Genomic DNA, 23,931 nt, shown 5'->3' on the forward strand with positions numbered 1-23,931 from the left:
ACATACTTTGTAATGTTGAGGTACTTTTGTTAACTGTATCAAGGTAAAAACACAACATACTTTGGGAACTTCATTTACTTTAGTTAACTGTATCAGGGTGTAAAACATAGCATATTTTGTCAATTTAAGGTACTTTTTTAATTGTGTCAAGGCAATAAGACAAGATACTTTGTCAACTTGAGGTACTTTAGGTAATTATATCAAGCTGAAAACACATCATACTTTGTGAACTTAAGGTACTTTAGTTAACAGTATCAGTTGCAAAAACACAACATAGTTTTCAGCTTGAGGTATTAAATTAACTGTATCAGTGTAAAAGCACTACATTCTTCGTGAAGTTGTTTGTTATTAAAGATAAAGTTACAGAATGGGCCTATGTGTGCCCTGCCCACCACTTGAAGTAACTGAATCAAGTTTATAGAAGACTCAGTTACTTAAATGTTATGATAATGTTAACGAACTTTCACTGCAATTAACAAGTAGCACAACAAAAAACAAACAACTGATTAGCACCCCGTCTTCGACGGCCATCTGAATAAATGAAAGTAAAATATATATATATTGGTTATTGAACTACTCACTCCCAAAGTTAGAGGTAACATGTTAGAAAGAATAATTTAAGTTAGACATGAAAAAAGAAGTGACAAAATAGAGCAAAAGAAGAAAGCAAAGAGAAAGTTGTCTGGAAATAGTCCTGAAGTTAAAGAAAGTAGAAGGTAGGTTATTGTGTTAAGACAGAAACGTCTCGAAATATAGTTAGAATAGTAGAATCCTTTAACGGTATATTTTGTCCTGAAAATCGCCGCATCAAGAGAAAGCCTAATTATAACAGGCAAAAAGGTCTTGGGCAAAAAGCCAGGTTCTTCGCTAACATAAAAATGGCTGGAAAACTTTTCTAGGTCTAACTTCAAATCCAGAAGTATAGAACCCACAGTCTCTCAGCAACAGGTATTTGGCAACCGTGACGTTGGTTTGTTTGATTTAGCGTAAAGCTAAACAATAGGATAACTGTTCCCTGTCCACCACGGAGAATCTAATCCCGGATTTTAGCATTTTAAGTTTACAGATCATATAATTAGAAAGAAGAAGATAGAGGATATTAAACTAAGGTGGGCATAGATTAACTAGGTCGTTAGCGGAAGTATCCAATAGTCTTTAAAAAGTCGATTAAACATAAATATCAAGAACTGTAAGCAATAACGATAAAAACGGAATGAATCATAAAAAGTGACTTCTATAAAACAGCAGCAAAGACAAACAGAAATAAATGGCGTGAATTATTATAACAAAGTCGCTAAAACTGTTTTATAAAAATCACAGATAGACTAGTAAAGTAACCTTTGATAGAGGCCCGCAACAAGATGTCTATAGCTTTGGCAAGGAAAGTACGGCTTCTTGTAACAGACGAAGATACATAAGCACAAATGTCAGTGGTAAAAGGCGTTCATATGCCCCCCCAAAAAAAAAACAACCCATGAACAACAACAACAAAGCCACAAAATTAAGCAATATTTCTGGAAAAGTGACACAAGTTGCTTCCATGACAAACATTCAACAAACAGTCGCATACTCCACACAACTGGACAAAGAAATATATTCTAAAGACAGCTTAGGGACGAGAGTGTAAACGGGTAATAGATTGTAGGGGGCGTTGCAATTAGATGTGACATGACATGTGCCCAGCAACTGTCAATTACAAACTCTGTTTGTTAACCTGAAGATGACCTAAAAAAGTCGAAACATTGTTCTGTACTTTATTTTTTAAAAAGTTTTGATACCAATACCAGCCGCCTTTAGAATACATTTTTACTTTAAGTGGGTTTCTCGTGACCATGGACAAAAAATAGTATTAATGCCATTACGCATGAAGGCATATTGGTTAAATCGCTAAATGCAGCGTCTGTAGATTTCTGTGTAATCAAACTCTTGAAACAGTCATTAGTAAATTATCATTCATATAGAAAGCATTAAGGAAAGATGAGTGTGCTTCACATATGACAGTATTACGATAGAGTTTTTTTGCAATGAAAACTAAACTGCAAGGCCCAATTTTCAGAGAAAGCATGACTAAACGCGGCGACATGGTGAGACTCCAAAATCGTTTTAATATATCGTTATCAAACTCGTGCATGGTGTTAAATGTTTTTTTGTTTTTTGAATTTCGCACAAAGTTACTTGAGGGCTATCTGTGCTAGCCGTCCCTAATTTAGTAGTGTAAGACTAGAGGAAAGGCAGCTAGTCATCACCACCTACCACCAACTCTTGAGCTACTCTTTTACCAACGAATAGTGGGATTGACTGTAGCATTATAACGCCCCCACGGCTGAAAGGACGAGCATGTTTGGCGCGACGGGGACATGGTGTTGAACAACCTCGGTTTTACCTCAGGGACCTTAAGCAAACTTTGTTATTTGTTAGGTTTATTTGTTTGTTCCGAATTAATCACAAAGCTACACAATGGGCTATCTGTGCTCTGACCACCACGGGCATCGAAACGTTTCGCAGACATACCGCTGTGCCACTGGGGGGTTTATTTGTTAAATTGTATTTCTTTTAGTATCTCCTCAAATTATGTTATTGCTCTAACATATTTGTCACAAAATGGAGAAGGTGGTTAAAATGTTAATCCGAGAACTGAATTGTTTTGGAAACATTTTAAAAATTAATATTTTAAGAGGAAAGGAAAATAATTAAAAAAAAATAATGTACGTTTTAATCACTTGAGTGTTTCTGACTTGATTCGTAATCTGAGGGTCGCGGTTTACAATCCCCGTCACACGAAACATGCTCGACCTTTCAGCCGTGGGGGCGTTATAATGTAACGGTCAATCCCACTATTCGTCGGTAAAAGAGTAGCCCAAGAGTTGGCGGTGGGTGGTGATGACTAGTTGCCTTCCCTCTAGTATTACACTGCTAAATTACGGACGGCTAGCACAGACAGCCCTCGAGTAACTTTGCGCGAAATTCAAAACAAGCCAAACCAATCGAAGAAACACAAAATTCAAATATATAATCAGTTTTATGGACTCTGATAGAACAGAATATTAAATTAGTTTGGTAATTGCTGTGAAAATAATTTTATTCTGTGGCTAAATAATATGTAAGTTATTCCTTGTGCCTCGTTTAGTTCCTCTACTTTCATATTATTAAATATTTTTACAGTTTTCTTTCAGTGATTTTATATGAGACGGTTCCTAAACAGGAAGTTGGAAGTATGAGTAAAGCGTCCTCTCGCGGTAAAATATCAACTAGCATGTGGTCTAGCATCGACCTGTCAGTAATAGCGTGGATGTGTAACGTAAGCGTAGCTAACGATTTTGTCTACGCTATTAGTTTTACTTTTAGGGCTCCGAGTTGCTTCGACTTTTGACGTTTCCAAAAGCCCACATCGAAACAGCTGTATCAGAATTACGGAAGTGGCAATATATTAGAAAATGAAACCCAAATGTGGTGAGTTCTACATTTTACAAACAAACATTATATCTTTTCTTAAAATTGAAGAGCCAAGTTTTGATGCTAGCCACGTGGTTCACTTTTCCAACACTAGTTGTAGAATGATGGAGAGGTAGACATGGTTTCTGTTTAACGCTTGATAAACTTAACCCTTTTAATATTAAAACTACGTTTATTTTATATTTTCGCAGCTAGTTTTACCGTAGTTTTAGTGGTCATGTATAGAAAAAGATTATAACACTAATAATAATGTGCTTTATTAGTGCTGTTAGTGTTACTATATACGTTTACTGTTCCCAAGTTTTTCTTTGCAAAAGACCTAAAACTGTTTTTTTGTTTGTTTCATTACTGGAAATATGTGGAGGTTTAACCTGTAACCGGTTAACAACACCTAACATCCAAGTCCTGCATTTAAACAAAAAATAAAAAGACAACAATTTACCAGATAGGCTTAGGCTAAGAGACGGAATGTATGGAAATAATTAATAAAACGCGCCGGAATTAAAGAAGAAGAAAAAATCCAGCATAAACAAGTAAGCTCAAAATGTTAATGGGCCAATTATGATATATAATACGAGACACATACAATTGCAAGAATCTAATAACATTATTTTAGCCGCTTCCCCATTAATGACTGTGATATAGTTTCTCCTATGTTATCGATGAAGCTATTAGAAGTTTTTAATAGTACGCACATAGTCATAAACAATGCGGGAAGTATGACTTTCAAAACAACAAAAGTAAAACAAGCATAATTGTTCCCGCCTTGTTCCACATCGGTCCTGTCTTGTTTTGACCCAGTATGGGTGACCTTTTTATTTCAAGTGTTTTACAGATTTAGGTTTAGTAGTTCTGATGCATCATCTGTGACATAGGTGTGTGTGGCATATCGTTATGTTTGTGATGTTATATAAACTATTGTTTTAATATTCTGGGTTGAAACTGTATTTTATACAAAAATTATCTGTGTTTAAATCGTTTGTTTGAAGCTACGCGCTACCTAGTATCGAAACCCGGTTTGTAGCGTTGAAGTCCGCAAACATACCGCCGTTTAAATTGTGTTGTATATAACTTCCTGGTGTTTTATTTCTTTGTTCAAACTGTATCGTTATACAAGGATACGTTTTTATGTTAATTCCTGTGTTTAAGGAAATGTGACGTAATGACTACTTCCATTATATTTAACCTGATTAAAAAGTTACTTACGATTTACTAAAAGTTAAGTAACCAAATATAGTAACGAATCCGGATTAAACAACAACGAATCCTTATTGTAGCAAATCTCTTAACATAGCTAGATCAAAAATTATGTTACGTAGACTAAAATAAAGGCTCCCCATCAGTTCAGTTCTAAATCTTATTTCAATATTTTGAACAATTGTGTTTTTTTTTAATCATATGTTGCTATGTATTTTGAAGTTCACAATTATCACATCTTTTCTTTCTTTTGTTACCCTGCCTCCGAGACATAAAGGAACTGGCTTAATGTTTAGAAACTGTAATAATTGTAAGAAAGTTAAAATAACCGATAATTTTAAGAAAGTAACAGAAAAAGTAGCGTATGTCTCCTAACAACTATAGTTGTTAAGGGAAGTGCGTGACTCACAAATAGGATATGTCCCAAGATTCCAACCAGGTCTGTTGGAGCTGGAACCAGACCTTATATTGTTGACTTTCCCCTTTCTTTCATCCTTTATTTTTATGTTGTCGCCGCCAGATCTAGAACCAGCAAATCAAATGTCAACTGACGAGGCTTCCGTGAACGCATAACAGATAATAAAAACGCGCATTTTCGTGCGTCACTCACGAGTCCACGAGGAGCGACAGTGACGCGGGCTCGCGCAACATGTAAACGTCATACTGATACTATCACGTGATTTGTCGACAGTAAATTTACGCATTATCGTCGCAAAGTCGTCAGAGGATATTTGAAATCTTCAATTTTTTTACGACCGGTTATATCATCCGCGCTAAACTTCTGATCTAAACCTCCTCTACTTTTAAATAAACCGTTGTTTTTACGTTAACGTCACGAGACTTCACATACATATAAGACCTCAGAAGCGGCTCAATCCACAAGTTTGACGTAAAGAAGTTACATATTACAAGGTTCAGTAAAGTAAAACCACCAATGTTTTATATTGAGAAACATGAGACCTGATGCACCTAATTTTCGTTAAAAATAAACTGGGATGTATTTTTTGTATTTTTATTTATTATCATTTTAAAATCTCAGGGTCCATTTCATGTCAAAGATATTACCCTAAATGAACTTTTTGTATACAGTAGTGCTGTGGTAAATACATAGTTAAACGTGGATTTTAGATCACATTAAATATTATAACCAATTAACGTATCTAACGGATGTACTGAGCTCCATAATTATGAAAATTGATTGAAGATAACTAATCGAGCTTAGACAAATGTCACAGTATTAGTGTCTTTAAAACTCTGAAGTACGCGAAGCAAATACATATATACTGTTAAATCTTTAATAATAGTTCTAGTAAATTTGTGTAATATTTTTTCATACTTTTCCTTTTGTTCTAATGTAGTAAAAATTAAAGCTATATTTGTTGAAAGTAAATTACTATAATCGTTTAACAACACGTAAAATGATCCTAAGTCTTTTGAGGTAGTGGCACGTGATTGTGTCACGGGAAGTTGTAACGCTGTGTTTTTATTTACACTTATTTTTACAGATAAGATCTCGTGCGATTACATCGTTTACTAATAAACGATTTTAGTTGGTTTCAAACACTCGTCTTATGTAAAAACACGAGCAGCTTTACATAGTAATGGTGCTGTTGTACAGTGACTACTATTTGTTCGTAATGATACAACAGGACTGCCAGCAGTCGGCGCATTCTGCTGTGAGTTCAGTCAAGTAATGACACAAGGATGTGTGGTTTCCCTCAAGTAGTTAGTTTGTTTAGTCTCAGTATCGTTGTTTTCAGAGTGTAAATTAAATTATCACATGCCATCTGTTACGTTGGGTTCATATCACCTAGAGATAATATTCATATTACCAACAAACTATGACACTAAAATATCAAAGCTGAGGAGGGTTGGAAAGAACAATAATAATTTTGTCTTTGTTAAATTTGTTGAAAAACAAACATGTACCCGTGAAGAATAGTCATTTTGTCTTTGTTAGATTTGTTGAAAAACAAGCATGTACCCGTGAACAATAGTCATTTTGTCTATGTTAGATTTGTTGAAAAACAAACATGTACCCGTGAACAATAGTCATTTTGTCTTTGTTAAATTTGTTGAAAAACAAACATGTACCCGTGAACAATAGTCATTTTGTCTTTGTTAGATTTGTTGAAAAACAAACATGTACCCGTGAACAATAGTCATTTTGTCTTTGTTAGATTTGTTGAAAAACAAACATGTACCCGTGAACAATAGTAAATTTGTTGAAAAACAAACATGTACCCGTGAAGAATAGTCATTTTGTCTTTGTTAGATTTGTTGAAAAACAAACATGTACCCGTGAACAATAGTCATTTTGTCTTTGTTAGATTTGTTGAAAAACAAACATATACCCGTGAACAATAGTCATTTTGTCTTTGTTAGATTTGTTGAAAAACAAACATATACCCGTGAACAATAGTCATTTTGTCTTTGTTAGATTTGTTGAAAAACAAACATGTACCCGTGAACAATAGTCATTTTGTCTATGTTAGATTTGTTGAAAAACAAACATGTACCCGTGAACAATAGTCATTTTGTCTATGTTAGATTTGTTGAAAAACAAACATGTACCCGTGAACAATAGTCATTTTGTCTTTGTTAGATTTGTTGAAAAACAAACATGTACCCGTGAACAATAATCTGTTTTTTTCTTGTCGGGTTTGTTGAAAAACAAACAAACAAAATATGAGAAAACATTTGGCTTAGTCTTCCGTTGTTGCTGTAACGAAAGATAAATAAAAGTGGCTGTGTCGCTCACGGCACATGTAAGGTTGTGGAATACATTGTCTATGAAAACATCTATGGAGACAGACTGGTTGTGTTTGTTGTTACGCGCAAAACCGTACTATGTGTATATAACGTAGTTAAATATAAATGGAGTAAGAAACACTTCACCTGTCTCCTGTGTTGTTTTCAGAGTTTACACATAATTAAAACAATTTCGTGTTGTCAGCTTTTCGCTGGCAACTGCTGAATGTGTGTGTGGCCGGGTCGGTATTTAGGTTGCCACTTGGGAGGGTCAGGTGCAATTTAGACTTTTTACTGTATTTTTAGACTAACAGATGCTCGTGAAAAGTTCACTAAGAGAGGACTTCAAACGAACGATATTAACACCGTTTGTATTCTATCAAGATCATAATTTGTCAGGATCATCCCCGTGAATCTAGTATTAGTAATTAATGCTTCTTTACCGTCTTCCTTCCGTTAGTTACGGTAGGCCCGATATGGCCAGGGGAGTTAGGGCGTTCGACTTGTAATCTGAGGGTCGCAGGTTCGAATCCCGATCGCACCAAACATGTTCGCCCTTTCAACCATCGTGGCGTTATAATGTTACGGTCAATCCCACTATTCGTTGGTAAAAGAATAGCCCAAAAGTTGGTGGTAGGTGATGATGACTAGCTGCCTTCCTTCTAGTCTTACACTGCTAAATTATGGCCGGCTAGCACAGATTGCCTTCGAGCAGCTTTGTGCAAAATTCAAAAAACAAAAAACAAACATTCCTTTGATTATGGAAATTAATTCATAAACCGTTCACTTGGTAAATAAGTATTTCACTTAAATACAACTATGTGTGCGTTATTGTGTTCCATGGTGAATTATTACTTGAGAAACAGTGACTATATATGAGATATTTTTTTTATTTCGCGCAAAGCTCCAAAAGGACGAATTGCATTAACTGACCGTAATTTTAAAGCGCTAGATCAGAAATAAAACTGCTAGACAGTATCATCTACCGTCAACTCGTGAGCTACTCTTGTCAGTTAGTTTCACTCTTATAACGCATCTAAGGCCTTAAACTGTGTTAATGGTTCGTGTCCGGTCCAACTGTGCATCAGAAGATGTCCTTCCTTCCTTGTTATTTCTCACAAGCTGAGAAAATGAGCAGAGTAATTATATTGACGTTTACATGAAAAATAATAATGGGTCTTAACTTGTATATATTAGAGAATATGAACATGTTTATATCAGTCTTAACTTGTATATATTAGTGAATATGAACATGTTTATATCAGTCTTAACTTGTACATATAGGTGAAGATGTAATTGTTTGTATGAGTCTTAACTTGTATATATTGGTGAAGATGTACATGTTTTGTATGAGTCTTAACTTGTCGATAGTGTGTGATCGAACCTCGGATTTTATCATCGTAACTCTTTAAATTCCGTTACCCCACTCCGGGGAACACGCAAAAGTCTAAAGTAGAATTACGGGGGGAAGATAACCAGCTTTATAGAAATTGTATTTTCTCTTACCGTTCTTAGTAAATATCCACCTACTTTATTATCCAAAGAATTAATATTATTATGTTGTCCAGACAAATATCGGAATTCTCACGATGACATTTAGAAGCTGAATATTAAATAACTTATCTTTGGTTGGTTCGTTTAATTCAATGTTTGTCGGTTACAAGGTGTTTTAATTTTCTGCTTTTTCAACTCTACTTAGAGTAAGCTTCGCAACCCCCAAGGTGGCATGAACGAGAAGGACTTTCGTCTGATTTTCCTCTACGACTTTAAACTTGGACGAAAAGCAACTGAAACTACGCGGAACATCAACCAGGCATTCATCCATGGATCTGTTACTGAACGTACAGTTCTGTGTTGATTCCAATGGTTTCGACATGGAGATGAAAGTCTTGAAGGCCACGAAGGTTGTGGAAGGAAGCCAACCTTATATGAAAACACATTAAGGGAAACAGTTAAGACAGACCCTTGCGCAACAGTACGTAAGCTTGCAAAAAGCTAGGCACAAGCAAATCAAGCATTACCAACCACCTGAGTGCGATTAGAAAGACGAAAAGGTTGGATAAGTGTGTTCCGCATGAGCTGACTGAAAATCAACAAAATCAGCGTTATGAGACCTGTCAAGGATGACGCTCCAAAACTTGAACGAATTAGGAATAGAGGTTCTGCCTCATCCACCTTATTCCCCAGACCTTACCCCTACGGATTTTCATTTTTTCAAACAACAATTTTTGGAACAGTAAACGTTTTAAAAACTAGGCAGCTGCAGAAGAAGCTTTCAAGGAGTTCATTGACCATAGAAACTCTGAGTTTTGCAGCAGGGGCATAAACGGCATCGTCACTTGTTGGCAAAAGTATGCTGAAGAAAATGGTGCTTACTTTAAAGCATGTTTTACAACACTGGTGTATACTTTTCCAAACTTCGCAGCTCATAAACGACATTTATCCATGGACAACCTACTAATAAAACCTAATACTTTATGGTTCGGTGTCAGAGTATAAGTAATTTCAATATATTCCATTTGTTTCCTAGTTAACCGCGGTATATTGGCTCATAGGATGGCACCGAGATTTTTTAAGCACAAACTTTTAACTCATAACTTTGTCATCAATTGACCGATTTGGGATCTAATTACACTATTGGACTCAAGAGGTCAAATGCTTTCGATCTGACTACGCCCAAGGTCTCGTCAGTAATTTACTCTAATCGTGCCTGAAATAATTTCAAGAACCACGGCTATTTAGAATTCCCACTTGTGTGAAATTGGAAAGTTATTTTCTCGCGTTTTGACGTTTCTCTCTTTACCATATCACGCGCATAATTACTATATGACAGCGGTCTCAGATAATAGTTTTTAAAAATCGTAATTTTACGTACCAATACGGTACATGACATCACCATCAGATGTGGTAAATTCACTCTATGTTGAGAATTAAAAATGTGTAATTGGTTTAAATTCCTTTTTTAGGATTCTTTCTTTCACTGAAACTTGAGTGATAGATGAAGGTTTTCAGAACGATAATTTTAAACATTGGTTGTTTATTCATCTATATTTTTTCGTTTTAGTGTTAATGCAGAGCAAAAAAAAACAAAAAACATTAGATCGAAGCTACTAAATAAATTGAAAAGACACGAGTGTATTGACAAGAGCTTTCCATAGCGACCGTTAGATGGCTTAGCCACTTGCTGTGGATTGGTTGGTTTTGAATTTCGCGCAAAGCTACACTAGGGCTATTTGCGCTAACCGTCCCTAATTTAGTACTGTAAGACCAGAGGGAAAGCAGCTAGTCACCACCACCCACCGCCAATTTTTGGGCTACTCTTTTACCAACGAATAGTGGGATTGACCGTCACATTATAACACCCCACGGCTAAGAGGGCGAGCATGTTTAATGTGACGGAGATTTGAACTTGCTATGGAACTCGATTTTTTTTTTTATCGAATAACACAATCGTTTTACAGAATGATATAAATATACGATAAAAACAACATTTATAAAACAAGTGGATTAAAGATCTACGTCAATGTTCCTGAAATATTACTTATTCAGTTCATTCAGGTTAATGAGCATTGACAAATTATCCAGCATTCTTGCAACATTTAGTTAGATTTAGGTTGCAGGGAAGAACATGTCTTATATTATTAGATTAGGCATAAACGTTTAACTAAAGAGATTTAGTAATTTTAATGACAAAATCAATATACCGAAGAAGAAAAGGCTTTTAATTAAATATTCAAAAGTTGGAAAACAAAGAAACGTGTTTGAGTTTTGTTTCCATTTGATTACTCTTGTATAGAACATGTACGAAAACAACAAACAATCTATCACCTAGGGTTGTTTTGACACGAAAATGAAACATGATGTTTTCATAACATGTCAAAGGTTATTGGATGCAAGAGTCGGTTTCGTTTTATCTTTCTCTTTTCAAAACGTTAATTGACAGTGAAAGATGGCTTCAGATAAAGTGACTAGCAAGATTTTTTTTTAGAAAATGTAAAGGTCATTACATTTTACGTTCTTTTATTTTTTAGTAAATAAGGAGCAGTTAGAGATGTTTCGTAAATAACTATTTATTTATCCTTTTAAAAATACATTCTTGGATCAACATCAATGACGGAAATCGAGTTTCTTTGGTATGGAAGAAAAAAAAAGTTATTTGAAATTGACCAAGATAGAATCGTGTAGTTGTCTCTGTGTCAGAACCTCCGCCAACCAACAACGAGAGTCGGTGTGGATCTATACTGAATTGGTTTACTTTACCAACTAAGACTAGGCCCTGACTTACTAAACCACTGAGTAGTCCCCCCCCCCAGTGGCACAGCGGTATGTCTGCGGACTCGCACCGTTAAAAACTGGGTTTCGATGTGCGTGGTGGGCAGAGCACAGATAGCCCAGTGTGTAGCTTTGTGCTTATTTCCAAATAATCAACCCACTAAGTAAAACTATTATAAGGAGAGAGCAAGAGCAGCTCCGGACCAAACATAAATATGTGAGTTGAAGATATTAAAACTTCACTGATAGGAGATAAGTTAAAAATTACCCATAAACAACATCAAACTTTAAATGCTTGATTAATTGCATAATATACAGTTAAGTAATGCGCTTGCTTGAAATTATTTTCCTTTAACTAAAACTGTCCAGCTTAATAACGGCTTCGAACAATATTAAAAATTATGTATATCATGGAAGCGAACTATAGAAGTTGGTTCTATTTGATGCCAGAAGGAAATTAAGGACCAGGGACTTATCATGCTATGTTTCTGAGACAAGTATCTTAGATGTTTATAGCGCTTTTTTTTTTTTTACTTCCTCGCTGCAGTGTAAGCTAAACTACTGTGTGTAAGAACACATGGAATCACTTCAACCAAGACATATTACCTATTTGTTTTTAGTAAATTTACCCGGGAAGAGAGATTTGGGCATCTTTGAAGCTCGGTTCTACATAGTTTATCAGCCCATCCCACCATGGCTCATTAACAACCCTAAATGTGACCTTTCTTTGAGTCATCTAAGAAAATCGGATACCCTGATTGTAAGTATCTCCTTCTACCGAACATCTTTCGAACCATCCTTCCATTTTCATTTATACAGATGGTTCTAAATCAGGTGACTTTATGGTTTGTTGTGATTCGGTGGATATTTTACTGTCATGCAGTCTTTACGATGGAGAGCGACAGCACCATTTTAAACATATTTTTACCATGGGTTCACTCATGATGTTGTACAGTGTCATTGGCGATGGTGATCCTCTCCACCTCAATTATGTTTTTAAAGTTTTAAGGGTCATTGGTCTTTTTAACTCTATTTAAGATTTTAATTTGAAAATTGAACTGTGTTTTGTTTTAGTATGATTCATTTTTACATATTTTAATAATTTTACTTTTTAATCACAGATAGCCATTTTGCTTTGCGCTAATAAACGCTAAGCAACCAACCAAAAGCAAATTTAACATCCATTTATGGAACATAGACACAGAACAACAATCTTCCATCTTTGTTCGCGATGCCACGTGCTACTAGAGTACACCTTATAGTAACTTCTTCGCTGACCAAACAGTACATGTGTGTGTGTGTGTATATATATAGAGAGGGGACATACATCCAATGGCCACACTTACTGACATATTCCACAACACAATCTTCTGTGGTTATCGTTCATTCAGATACATTCAAAACTGATTTAACTAGAGACAAAACAGTTAGTCATTTAGTGTATTAAACTATCAATTTTGATTAAGGCTATCTCATTAGATCACCTTTTATACACAGAGAGATTACAATTGGTGTATAAAAAACGTTGATCCATAACTCTGTTCGTTGTCTTCGATAAATTTAAAACTTAGGAACTTTGTTTTGGTGGACGTGCTGTATCCCGGTGATTTTGACAGTCAGTTAAATTGATGGTTGATACCACTGGTATTTATTGTTTAACCACAAATATAACTTGATGTTTTGTAGGATTTATTTTCATTTCCTATTGTTATTAATAATCATTCAATTGATCTATTTTTTTTTACCTTTCAAATATTTTTAACACAGCTTCTCTGTGATTCTTGTCACATTGCCACGACTGGTTTACAGTACGAACAGAAGGTTCAAGGTTAGCTCTCGTTATTTCAAAATTGCTCTCAACGCTTTGAGGTGAAGGGGTGCGCTATAAAAGTGACAGTGAGATCCTGCTATTCGGTCAGGTACTCACAATCACCTAAAGATAACTGTTTGAAAATCGTGGAAGCTCTAAAACAAATATTTTTACTAATAGATTTTTATGACTAGTTCTAGGTTCAGCTGTTCGAAACTAATAAAACAAACTGCTGAGTTTTCAAAAGTTTCACAAGAAGATAACTAGTTTCACTTGTGATATCGTACGTCATACCACCATCTTTGACTTTTAATAGGATACGTCTCTGGTATAACAGGAGTTTCGTGGGACATTACATGACAGTCATATGGCTGAAATAGTTACGAGTATTTTCCTCCACTGGACTACCAGAAGGTATAGGACGAGGGTTGTTGATTAGTTCACAGTGAAGACAGTAAGGTAGTTGCTTAGTTCAGAGTGAACACGGTGAAGTAGTTGCTTGGTTAATATTACCAATAAAACTAAGATTAATAGTACTTAAATACGATTTAGGAACTGAATGTAGCTCATTGGTGTGTCAGATATATCATTATCTCTATTCGTATATGTAAACATTCAGGTAAAGTTTGTTTTTATTCAATATTTTGTGTAAAGTATTATCGCTAACTCTAGTCAGTCTAATTGTAGAAATGGCTGATCGTTTGACCAGTTGTGTCGTTTGTTTTGTTGCGATATCAAATCAAAGAAATTTGACCGGTTTGCGACCTCGTTTTTATGATTAGTTAAATAAGCTGTTATTAATCTTTGTTTTAAGCGTATTTTACCCAGACTTGGCATGCAAGGGTGAACATATGAATACAATATTCAACCTACGTGTTAACTTATGGTTTGTTTCATTATATTTAATTTTAAACTCTTTATTAGAGTCAATAGTTCGTGGCCTGGCATGCCAGGTGGGTTAAGGCGTTCGACTCGTAATCTGATGGTCGCGGGCTCGAATCCCCGTTGCACCAAATATGTTCGCCCTTTCAGCTGTGGTGGCGTTATAATGTGACAGTCAATCCCACTATTCGTTGGTAAAAGAGTAGCCCAAGAGTTGGCGGTAGGTGGTGATGACTAACTGCCTTCCCTCTAGTCTTACACTGCTAAATTAAGGACGGCTAGCGCAGACAGCCCTTGAGTAGCTTTGCGCGAAATTCATAAATAAAAACTTAAAATACGATCAATGTTGACAACGTCACCATGCAACCTAAGGGACCGCATGAAAATGTCGCGATGGCACAATAGTAAAACTTTTGCAACTGTAACTGGAGTAACAGAGACCTCCCGCTGGCAGATCTTTCCCTCTTGAAAGAAACTGTAGTGATTTTTTTTAGTGCAACGTATGAAATGCTTTAAGCAAACAACTTCTCCCAGTGGTTTGATTTGATTTTCGCGAAAAGCTACACAAGGACTATTTGCGCTAGCTATCCCTAATTTGGCAGTGTAAGACTAGAGGGAAGACAGCTAGTCATTACCACCCACTACTAACTCTTGGGCTGTTCTTTTATGAAAACGAATAGCGGGATTGACAGTCACATTATAATACGGCGAAAGGCGAACATGTTTGATGTGATGGGGACTCAAACCCGTGATACTCAGATTGGAGTCGAGCGCCCTAACCACCTGATCATGCCGGGCCCGGCAGAGTGGTATGTCTGCAGACTTATACTGCTGGAAGCCAGGTTTAGATACCCGTGGTGGAGAGAGCACAGATAGCTCTTTGTGTTGCTTTGTGCTATTTAATAACAAACAATTTTTTTACTTATTTGCTAAGCGGTAAAATAAATAAAAATTCACACCCGTCATATCAGAGCTACATACGTCACAACACACGTTTCAAAAGTCATCCCCCAAGGTCATATGGCTGAGTTCGGGAACTTATAGTCAGAGTTCTGTGGCACTGTCCATCGGTTTCCTTTACGTTTCCATGTGAACTTCGGAAGTGACGTTTGAAAGACTGGGTTATATCAAATTATCAATTTATAGAGAACAAATATAATTATCTCTAACACGCCTTGTTTAGAATTATAGATAGATTATTCTGTAAGGAAGACGACTAAAACCCTATTGTAAACGTTACATGGTTAAAAAAAGCTCCACGTGGCAATTGTAATGGTCGTCTCGTGCTCGAACATTCTCTTACCACCCGTTATTTGTGATTTAAATCATTCTGTGCAGAGTAGAATCCAATTCGAAACATTTTTGTAACAAGTACTACTAAAAATAGTTCATTTGTACTATGCCACATATGTTCTCCCTGGGGGTATTTTTTCATTTGTATCTCTATTTTGTGGGTTACATAGATATGTTTTCTCAGAAACACTGGTAGATGGCGTTTGTGTGGGTATTTCAGTACTGGAGTGTGTTTTATTGATTAAGACTCTCATATCTGTTTGCTTTGTAGATACAGGTTTCGTTTTAATTTATTATGCCCACTAGAGGGATATGCTCTTTATTTTAAAAAAAAAACAATTATTTTATTCTTCTGTGAATGGAACGTTAATGTGTTTCTTGAGTTGGTGTAAAAAATAAACCCTTATTTTTCGAATTTTATATCACCAGTTTGTATACGACCCATCTCGAGCAGCGTTTCTTAACTCTGTTTCTGTGAACCGGTTACGATTCGTAGGATTTCACGAAAACAAAATTTGATAGAATATTCATATGTAAATGGTAATGGACTTTCGTTGTACTTGCATTTTCGTGGTTTGTGTAAGTTTACGGAGGCAGCGAGGCGATCCCTGGTATCGAAAAAGGTTGAGAAACTAGAATGCTGTCACGTGAGCTAAGTTTTATTAAAAATTATACTTTCATTCAAACTTCCCAAGCTTTGCTAATGTTTCAGGCAAGCAGTGAAATATTAAAACATGTTATGACACTGTGAAAGTTTTCTATGGGCCCGGCATGGCCAGGTTGTTAAGGCACTCGACACGAAATCTGAGGGTCATGGGTTCGCATCGCCGTCGCGCCAAACATGCTCGCCCTTTCAGCCGTGGGGGCGTTATAATATTACGATCAATTCTACTATTCGTTGGTAAAATAGTAGCCCAAGAGTTGGCGATGGGTGGTGATAACTAGCTGCATTCCCTCTGGTCTTACACTGCTAAATTAGGGACGGCTAGCGCAGATAGCCCTCGGGCAGCTTTGCGAGAAATTCAAGACAAACCAACCAAGTTCCATGTAAATCTTAATGAAACGTTTTATATTTCAGACAGGTTATTTTCCATTCAACAGGTTATCTCTTTGAGTCTCGGTATCCAACGACTTGTAATCATATTTATTTAAATTTTATTCAACAAAACGCAAAGCTTTAAGATTCTCAGAAGAAATTTGTGTGTGTGAGACTTTCTCTTTTTTTGTGTGAAGTAAGTTCAATGCGCATGTGCAAAGGATGAGTGTTATGCATTTCTAAACGTGAAAAGTTCTTGTGGGCCAGATAAGGTATTTGTCACACAAATAGAAGTACAATTTTACCTTCTTTACCTCTTTGTTTGACTGGTTTTAAGTTTCTAGTAGAAATACTCTGTGTAACCATATGTTGACCAGCCAGAAATATGTTTACACATGTTCAGTAATGTAACGAACTTGGACACATACCAGGTTATTACTGTGTTGAAAGATTTTTTAAACATGGCTGACACGTTCTCCACCGAAAACCCATAGAGTTTCACACTTGTTAACTGGCTATATTGGAATCATTTTGTCGCCAAGTTCGTTCAGTTGCTCATTGTCTAACGAGTATCCAGACAGGTTTTAACTTAAACAGTTGCTTCACGGAAATACAAAAACTTTTGGGACATTGATTTGATTTCTGTTATTATTTTATACCAAGTATATAGCATTGGAAAAGTTGAGTATCGTTCGTTATGAACTGCATACTTAGTACCCAAGTTTCGTGTTGTAAGCTACATAGTATGTGGTGGGGTTGATTTCTTGGTTTACATGTGGCAGGGTGCTACCAAGTGTAGCTTCTCTTGACCTCTCTCGTGATGGTGGCGAGGACTGCACTTTTGTGGTTTTAGATAACTTAAAGACTGGTCGATATAGCTTTGAACAGAGCGATTCAGAATTCACAATCCTTCAGGATGTTACATATATAAATATTGTGCCAGAGATTTTTTTGCTGAAGGGGGCGTCCTGAGAAAACTTTCACGGATCAGAAGCAGAAAGCATTTCCCTAAAGAAACATCCGGAACGTGAAAGAAGTCAGCGGTTGAGAAGTCGAGAGTTAGGTTATCAGAAGACAATTGTGGTGTGGCTTGGAGAGGATGGAACGTAATGTTAATAATTGTCGCAGGTTGAGTCATATAAGTAAAATCTTCTGATAGCTTGGGATACATGTCTTTAAAGAAGTTTGTTCGTCACTGGTTGTAGTTAAATTCTTGAATACTGTGCTTCTCATAGCTACAACTTGTACAGAATATTATGATTCGATAGCTGTTCTTATTAACGAGTGGTTTATTTGAAGAAAAAAGTATATAATAATAACAATAACTATTTTGATGTTTAAATAATATAGTGGAAAAATTTCTTATCCTAAGTTTTGTTATGTAGCGATTTAATCCATTTCATTTTTATTTAAGGTTTTTTTTTTCCCAGTCAGTTTGATAATAACGTTTCAATTACTGCTATATTTGTTATATCTCATCCGGTCTCATGAACTCAGGTGATGTACCATAGGCCTTGATATTACCTGAATGGATACATTCTTCCTTATTTGTAGTCAGAATGTCTCATAACTTTTATGTAGTTAAAGGGATAAAATTGCACGCTTACCTGGTGATTATGGTAGGTTTTAAACCAATTACAGACTCGCAAACGCGTGAGTAGATAATGGAATATTTATCTCTGACAGTTAGTTCATCGTAACATTCTCTGGGTCCTGGCATCTTCCTCTCTCCTAAGCTCTACATTTGTCACAGCCCAATTAACTTATGGCTGGTATACACTTTCACTCGCTATCAGTCTATTTGTGGAACATACTGCTAGGGTGAACAAGAAAGTCAACCAAGATTACTTTGGCGTTCGTACTTTAAGTATATTATTAAGTGATTCACTTGAATAGAGACAAGTTATTTAATTACAGGTTTTTTCTGCAGTAGACGATTCAGTTAGACAAACGTTACTTATTTCGTTCTTGTAATGTTCAGATACGACGTTTCAGTTCTTTGAAACTTGACTAGTTTTAAAAAAACAAGCAGTTGATGTAACTTACTGAAAGATGACATTAAAATAAAACATAGGTAAGTTCGAATCAGTAAAGGCCAAATAACTGGTTAAAAAGATCGAACCGTTTAGGTTGATTAGTATATTTAACTATTTCGAATTATTAATTTTCTCTTACCGTATATTTAGTACTTTTTACTGTGGACAACAACAAACAGTTTAGGAAGCTACAAGGTAAGTTGTTTTTTTTTATGTCCAAAAAATTGCTATAGATGCTATGAACCGAAGTAAACATGACATATTTGACGGACTTATCTTAATGTACTTCAGTTCTGAATCGTTGAATCCAACTTGCCAAGATTCCGGATAAATGGTATATTATGCACACGTATACTCCAGCTGAACATACGCATACAGCGCATGAGGAAGGTATGTGGACCCCCGCGAGCGATATGGGAAGGAGTGCGTAAGAACGTGTAATAGGTTTAGTGACATGTTATCAATCAGTTCACCAGTTATGATGGACCTACACAATAATCTATAAAGAAACCAGAAGAACTTGGTGATGTCACGATTAGGATTGTCAAGCGAATTTTCTTTCTTCCTCTTGGATCACTAATTGGCCAAAAAACGGGCGTAAGTATGCTGTAATTTGGAACGTTACGGATGGCTAACTGTATAAAGTAGGTTCGTGACTTGGCGAGTCGAGATGTAACATCACAGGTGACTGGCAGGTGTCGTTATCAATTTCACGGCTGTTAGGGTTAAATAATAAAATAAAAAAAAGCTTACAATTTTACACGTAGAGGAGAAAGTAGTGTTTAACTCAGACTATGAAAAACTATTGAAATATCTAACTTGATGTTTATGGCTTAAACGGAGAACTGTTAGAAACTAATAGCCTATTATTAATTTGCCAATATCGAATACAAAATTAGAGGCGTGAAAAAATGAGGGATCGAAAAACAGTTTCTCAAATAATTATTGTGTTGTTGTTTCAAAGCAAAGCTACACCACGAGAAACGAAATTTATATTCATTTTGAATCCGAAATGAACAAACTAAGAGTAATAAGTATTACGTGAAACTGTATCCACCTCCCACTGTTCTTGCAAACAAACATTTTAGGCCTATTGGTAATTGAATTGCGTATCGTCATATTGTGAAAGTCAAAGTTGGCCACTTTGAAACTACCATTCGATTTATTCACACATCCCCTACAGGTCATCCGGGATGACCTCAAATGACATCAAAGGTTTCTCACCTGGTCAAGGTATTTGATTTGCTGTACTGTTTCACATTGTTTTCACTTGTTCATAACGCTTTTCTTTCAAATGTTCGTTTTGACGTAACAAAGTTTCTCGGAATCACAATGGCAACCATAGGCCATTCGTCCGTAAACTAACTTAATAAAATCTCTTATCCGTTGATAAAAACTTTAATTTTTCGGAAAGAATTGAACAACTGGAATAGCTTGGTAAGTGAACCGAATTTTTTCCCACTATACTTCGTCTTGCTTTTGTCTCATTTCCTTTTCATTAATACCGAATTATCCAAGAACACTATGCAAATTTGTTCTAACTAAAGTGTGTATTTCATTAGAGAAACCACGTGTCATTATGGTATATGCACAAAGGGAAAAAAACTTTCATTTTTGTTCAAAAGTTTGAAAAACCTGAAATATGTATATTATTAACTCAGAAGAGTAGTAAAGCATTATACATGTTTGAAACCAATTTCAACCCAAGGTTGATAATGGATGAACGAGTTAGTACATATTTTCACTACTGTATAGACTTTAAATCTGGAACATCCAGAAGACTTGGGGACAGATTCGGAGGTTTCTGCAGTCAGCCAACTACATAGTCTAATAACGTTTATCAATAACGTCAAACAGACTAGGTTTATAAGAACGCAACAACAAAGACATGTATTGTCAAGATTGACTTTAGGTACTAGAAAACCTAAATGTCTCGCCAGCTTTGGTGTGCAATGTCACTTCCTATTTTACGTTATATGTGACAGGACTTCACGTGTTCTTCTTCAGTTCACATGCTGATATAAAATAAACCTTTAGAACTGGTATCGAAACCCAGTATTTAGCACTATAAGTTTTCAAACGTATTACTGAGCTTGGGGACAATAATCTGAAAGAGCGCTAGCAGTCTGGATGTAGGGATGGCACGGATGTTCATATTAAAGCAACACAAGAGCCATCTGGATTTCCTGTCTACGAGCCATCAAAAACTAGACCTGAAGAGCCACCTAGCATAATCGTTCTATTTTCGGTGTATATGCCGCTTTTCAGCTATCCAAAGCGTCCCAAAGTCGAAAACCAGCGAATAGCCAGAACCGAAATTTCTCATTTTCATTCATCATCATCATTCTTCAGCAAGCCTATTTCTAGCAGTAAATAAAATTATACCATCATTTAATAGAGCAAAATAGTATTCGCAATTTTTGACTACCTATTTTATTCTATGCACAATTTATAAAGCTTTATAATGCACTCTATAATCTCATAACTCACGAAAGTCATCTTATAAAAAAGTAATCAAATTTATATTAGAATTTTTTATCAGTAAATAAAAGAAAAGTTTCGTAATGCTGATTACTGAACTTAGAAACGGAACCAAACAAAGTAGGGATGGAAGTGGACATGTCACTTGATCGGCTAATGATTACATAGCAGATTAAGCTGTCTGGACTTTACCTGGAGAATAAAATTCTACAAAACTGTCTTCCCCAAGTTAGGTCGAGACGTCTTAGTCTGTTATGTAATCATCAGCCGGATTAAGTGATATGTCCACTTCTCTCCCTATCTGGGTAGGATCCTTTTTTTAAGTTCAGTAGCTAGCCCTACTTAGCTGTTTTTAAATATTAGCATATATATATATATATATATAGTGTAGCAGCTGTTTTCCCTAATACTTAAGTAGACGAGGAACAAAGAAAGCTGGACTATGACAAACACGAAAATGTTGTAGGGAGAGAAGAAAAATATTAAGATACGGAACACGTAGAATAATTTAGCCCTCGAGTTGGCTGGGTTTTAAAAGAAAGAAAGGGGTTGAGGAGAGAAAAAAACACACACGATAAGACGACGAGATACTGTACAAAGACTTTACACATCCTAAGATACAATGGACAGGAAGAATTTAGCTCATGAAAAGAATAGAGGGGAATAAGAAAAGAGGCACTCCAGCAAGAGACACATCAGATAGTTAATAATATAAATCATTACAGAATATTTATAAACAAACTGGCTGCTAGACAACAGAATTATACATAGCCTACAGTTGTTGACAGTCGCATAATGCGAGGGACCATAACACTTAGATCTTTGTCATATATTAGTTGTTTGTTTTTTTGGTTTACGATTTCGTTTACTACACAGTCAGCATCTACACCATTACAAAACACTAATCAGCATGAAAAGAAATATTTCGCAAACATCAATCTTACCACAACAAGTAAAACTAACAGCAAACGTAGGATAGCGTGTGTTTGTTTTTACTTTTATACCGCTTGTTTGACTCAGAAAGCTATAAGAAGGTAAAAAGAAATGTTAACAGCGAAAAATGTCCAAGAATCAGATAAAAGCAGAATTAAAAAGGCCTAGGGCTCGCAAATTTCTACAAATACAGTGAAGCTAGACAATATCCGACGTCAGCGGCATCTAGTGGCGATGACGTGTAAATGGATAAGTTCAAAGTAATCTTCCGTGTTATAAAATATATTCAACAGATAAAGCAAGACGTGAAATATTTCTGCATCATACTTGTTTTATTTACTTATTTGTAACTATATGTAATATTTTGTTCTTGAAAAATACATAAGCTATTATCATTTACTGCCAAAACGAATATAAGATTATCTCTATGGTAATAGGCGCACGCACCATCAGTATAGACGATCTCACAATTAGAAATGATTGTTTAACATTGGAAGTTTGTTACGAGTGTCTAAAATATTTCTGTTGCCTATGATAGCGACGGCCTGAAAGTTGGATGTGGGCAACTGTGTTTCGAGCGTGAAACTACTTGATATATTTGACAGATCGTACTTCAATTATAAAAAACGTTGTGTAATGAAACTGTGGCCAATGTGAAGCCCAGCGATGACAAATTTGTCCCTGAGCTGCCGGTAGATGCTAGGCTTGGCTAGAAAAGTTTTGTCATATCTTTACTCACTTAAAGTCACTTGTCAACTGGCACAGGAAGCTTTGTTGTTATGTGACGTTCATTGGTGCAAAGCAACTAGGCTATCTGCGCCAAACAGCCGGTAATAAACGTAAAAGCTTTATAAAATGTAAAAATAATTAGAGTTAAGACGAAATAATGTGGCCCGGCATGGCCAAGTGGTAAAGGCACTCGACTTATAATGTGAGGGTTCGAATCGCTGTCGCAATAGACATGCTTGTCTTTTCAGCCGTGGGGGCGTTATAATATGACGGTCAATTCGATGGTAAAAGAGTAGCCCAAGAGTTGGCGGTGGGTGGTGATAAAACAATGTCCAGAATTCGGGAAAAACGAATCAAAAAGTTAAAAATGTAAGCAAGTTGGACAGTGTTACTGGCGAGGGTGACACTGTCCACCATCAGGAGTGAACCAGTAGTAAAAACATGTCTGAAATGGTGCCGTCGCTCACCGTCGTAACGATGGCACGACAGTAAAAGGTGGGCTATTATGACACGAGTATGAGACCAGTTACAGATAAAGGAACATTAAGTTATAAAATCTTAACCAATTCATAGTCTTGCCAGGACAACGAACAACTTCCTCCTTACGAAAATAAGATGGCCGAGCCTTCAACACAGAGCCGTACTCGATCTATGCGATGGCACCAGAATACAGATGTGGCAAGATCTGGATACTAATAGAAGATAGAGGAATTCCATGTATAAGACGTGATTCAGAGAACTGTCATACAACGCGGCAGTAAAGACAAGTTGTAGAGTAGATCCTGTGTGCAACCAGTGAACCACACTAAACCAGAGCAGAGTCCATAGAATCACCTGATTTTGAACGATCCGTATAAACAGGGATGGAAGGATGGTTTAAAAGATATTCAGCAAAGAGTCGTTTTTCTTTGGTGGATGGAGGTCTGTAGATTTGGGCAGCCATTAAAAGGGATGGCAGACTGTCTATTCTAAAAGAGCATGGCCCACTGAAGAAAGAAGACAACCCAGTGGGCGAATGGAGTACAACATCTTCTAGACCAAGGTTGTGGCATAGACCA

At 36.2% G+C, this 23,931-nt stretch overlaps 1 protein-coding gene across 2 annotated transcripts in view; it reads left to right on the forward strand.

Moving 5' to 3' along the window:
- The first annotated feature begins 3,266 nt into the window (after positions 1-3,266).
- LOC143236843 (uncharacterized) overlaps positions 3,267-23,931 on the forward strand; it is a 37,958-nt gene continuing 17,293 nt past the window's right edge. Inside the window, exon 1 of one of the 2 annotated variants that reach the window (XM_076475460.1) lies at positions 3,267-3,450. In XM_076475460.1, coding sequence (XP_076331575.1) covers positions 3,435-3,450 — 16 coding nt within the window. In that variant the 5' untranslated portion in view covers positions 3,267-3,434. Of the gene's footprint in view, positions 3,451-18,535; positions 18,769-23,931 lie in introns of those variants that run through there. The other variant, XM_076475462.1, reaches the window with a different exon arrangement.

Source organism: Tachypleus tridentatus, chromosome 13 (assembly GCF_004210375.1).
Source record: "Tachypleus tridentatus isolate NWPU-2018 chromosome 13, ASM421037v1, whole genome shotgun sequence".
Taxonomy (NCBI): Eukaryota; Metazoa; Arthropoda; class Merostomata; order Xiphosura; family Limulidae; genus Tachypleus; species Tachypleus tridentatus.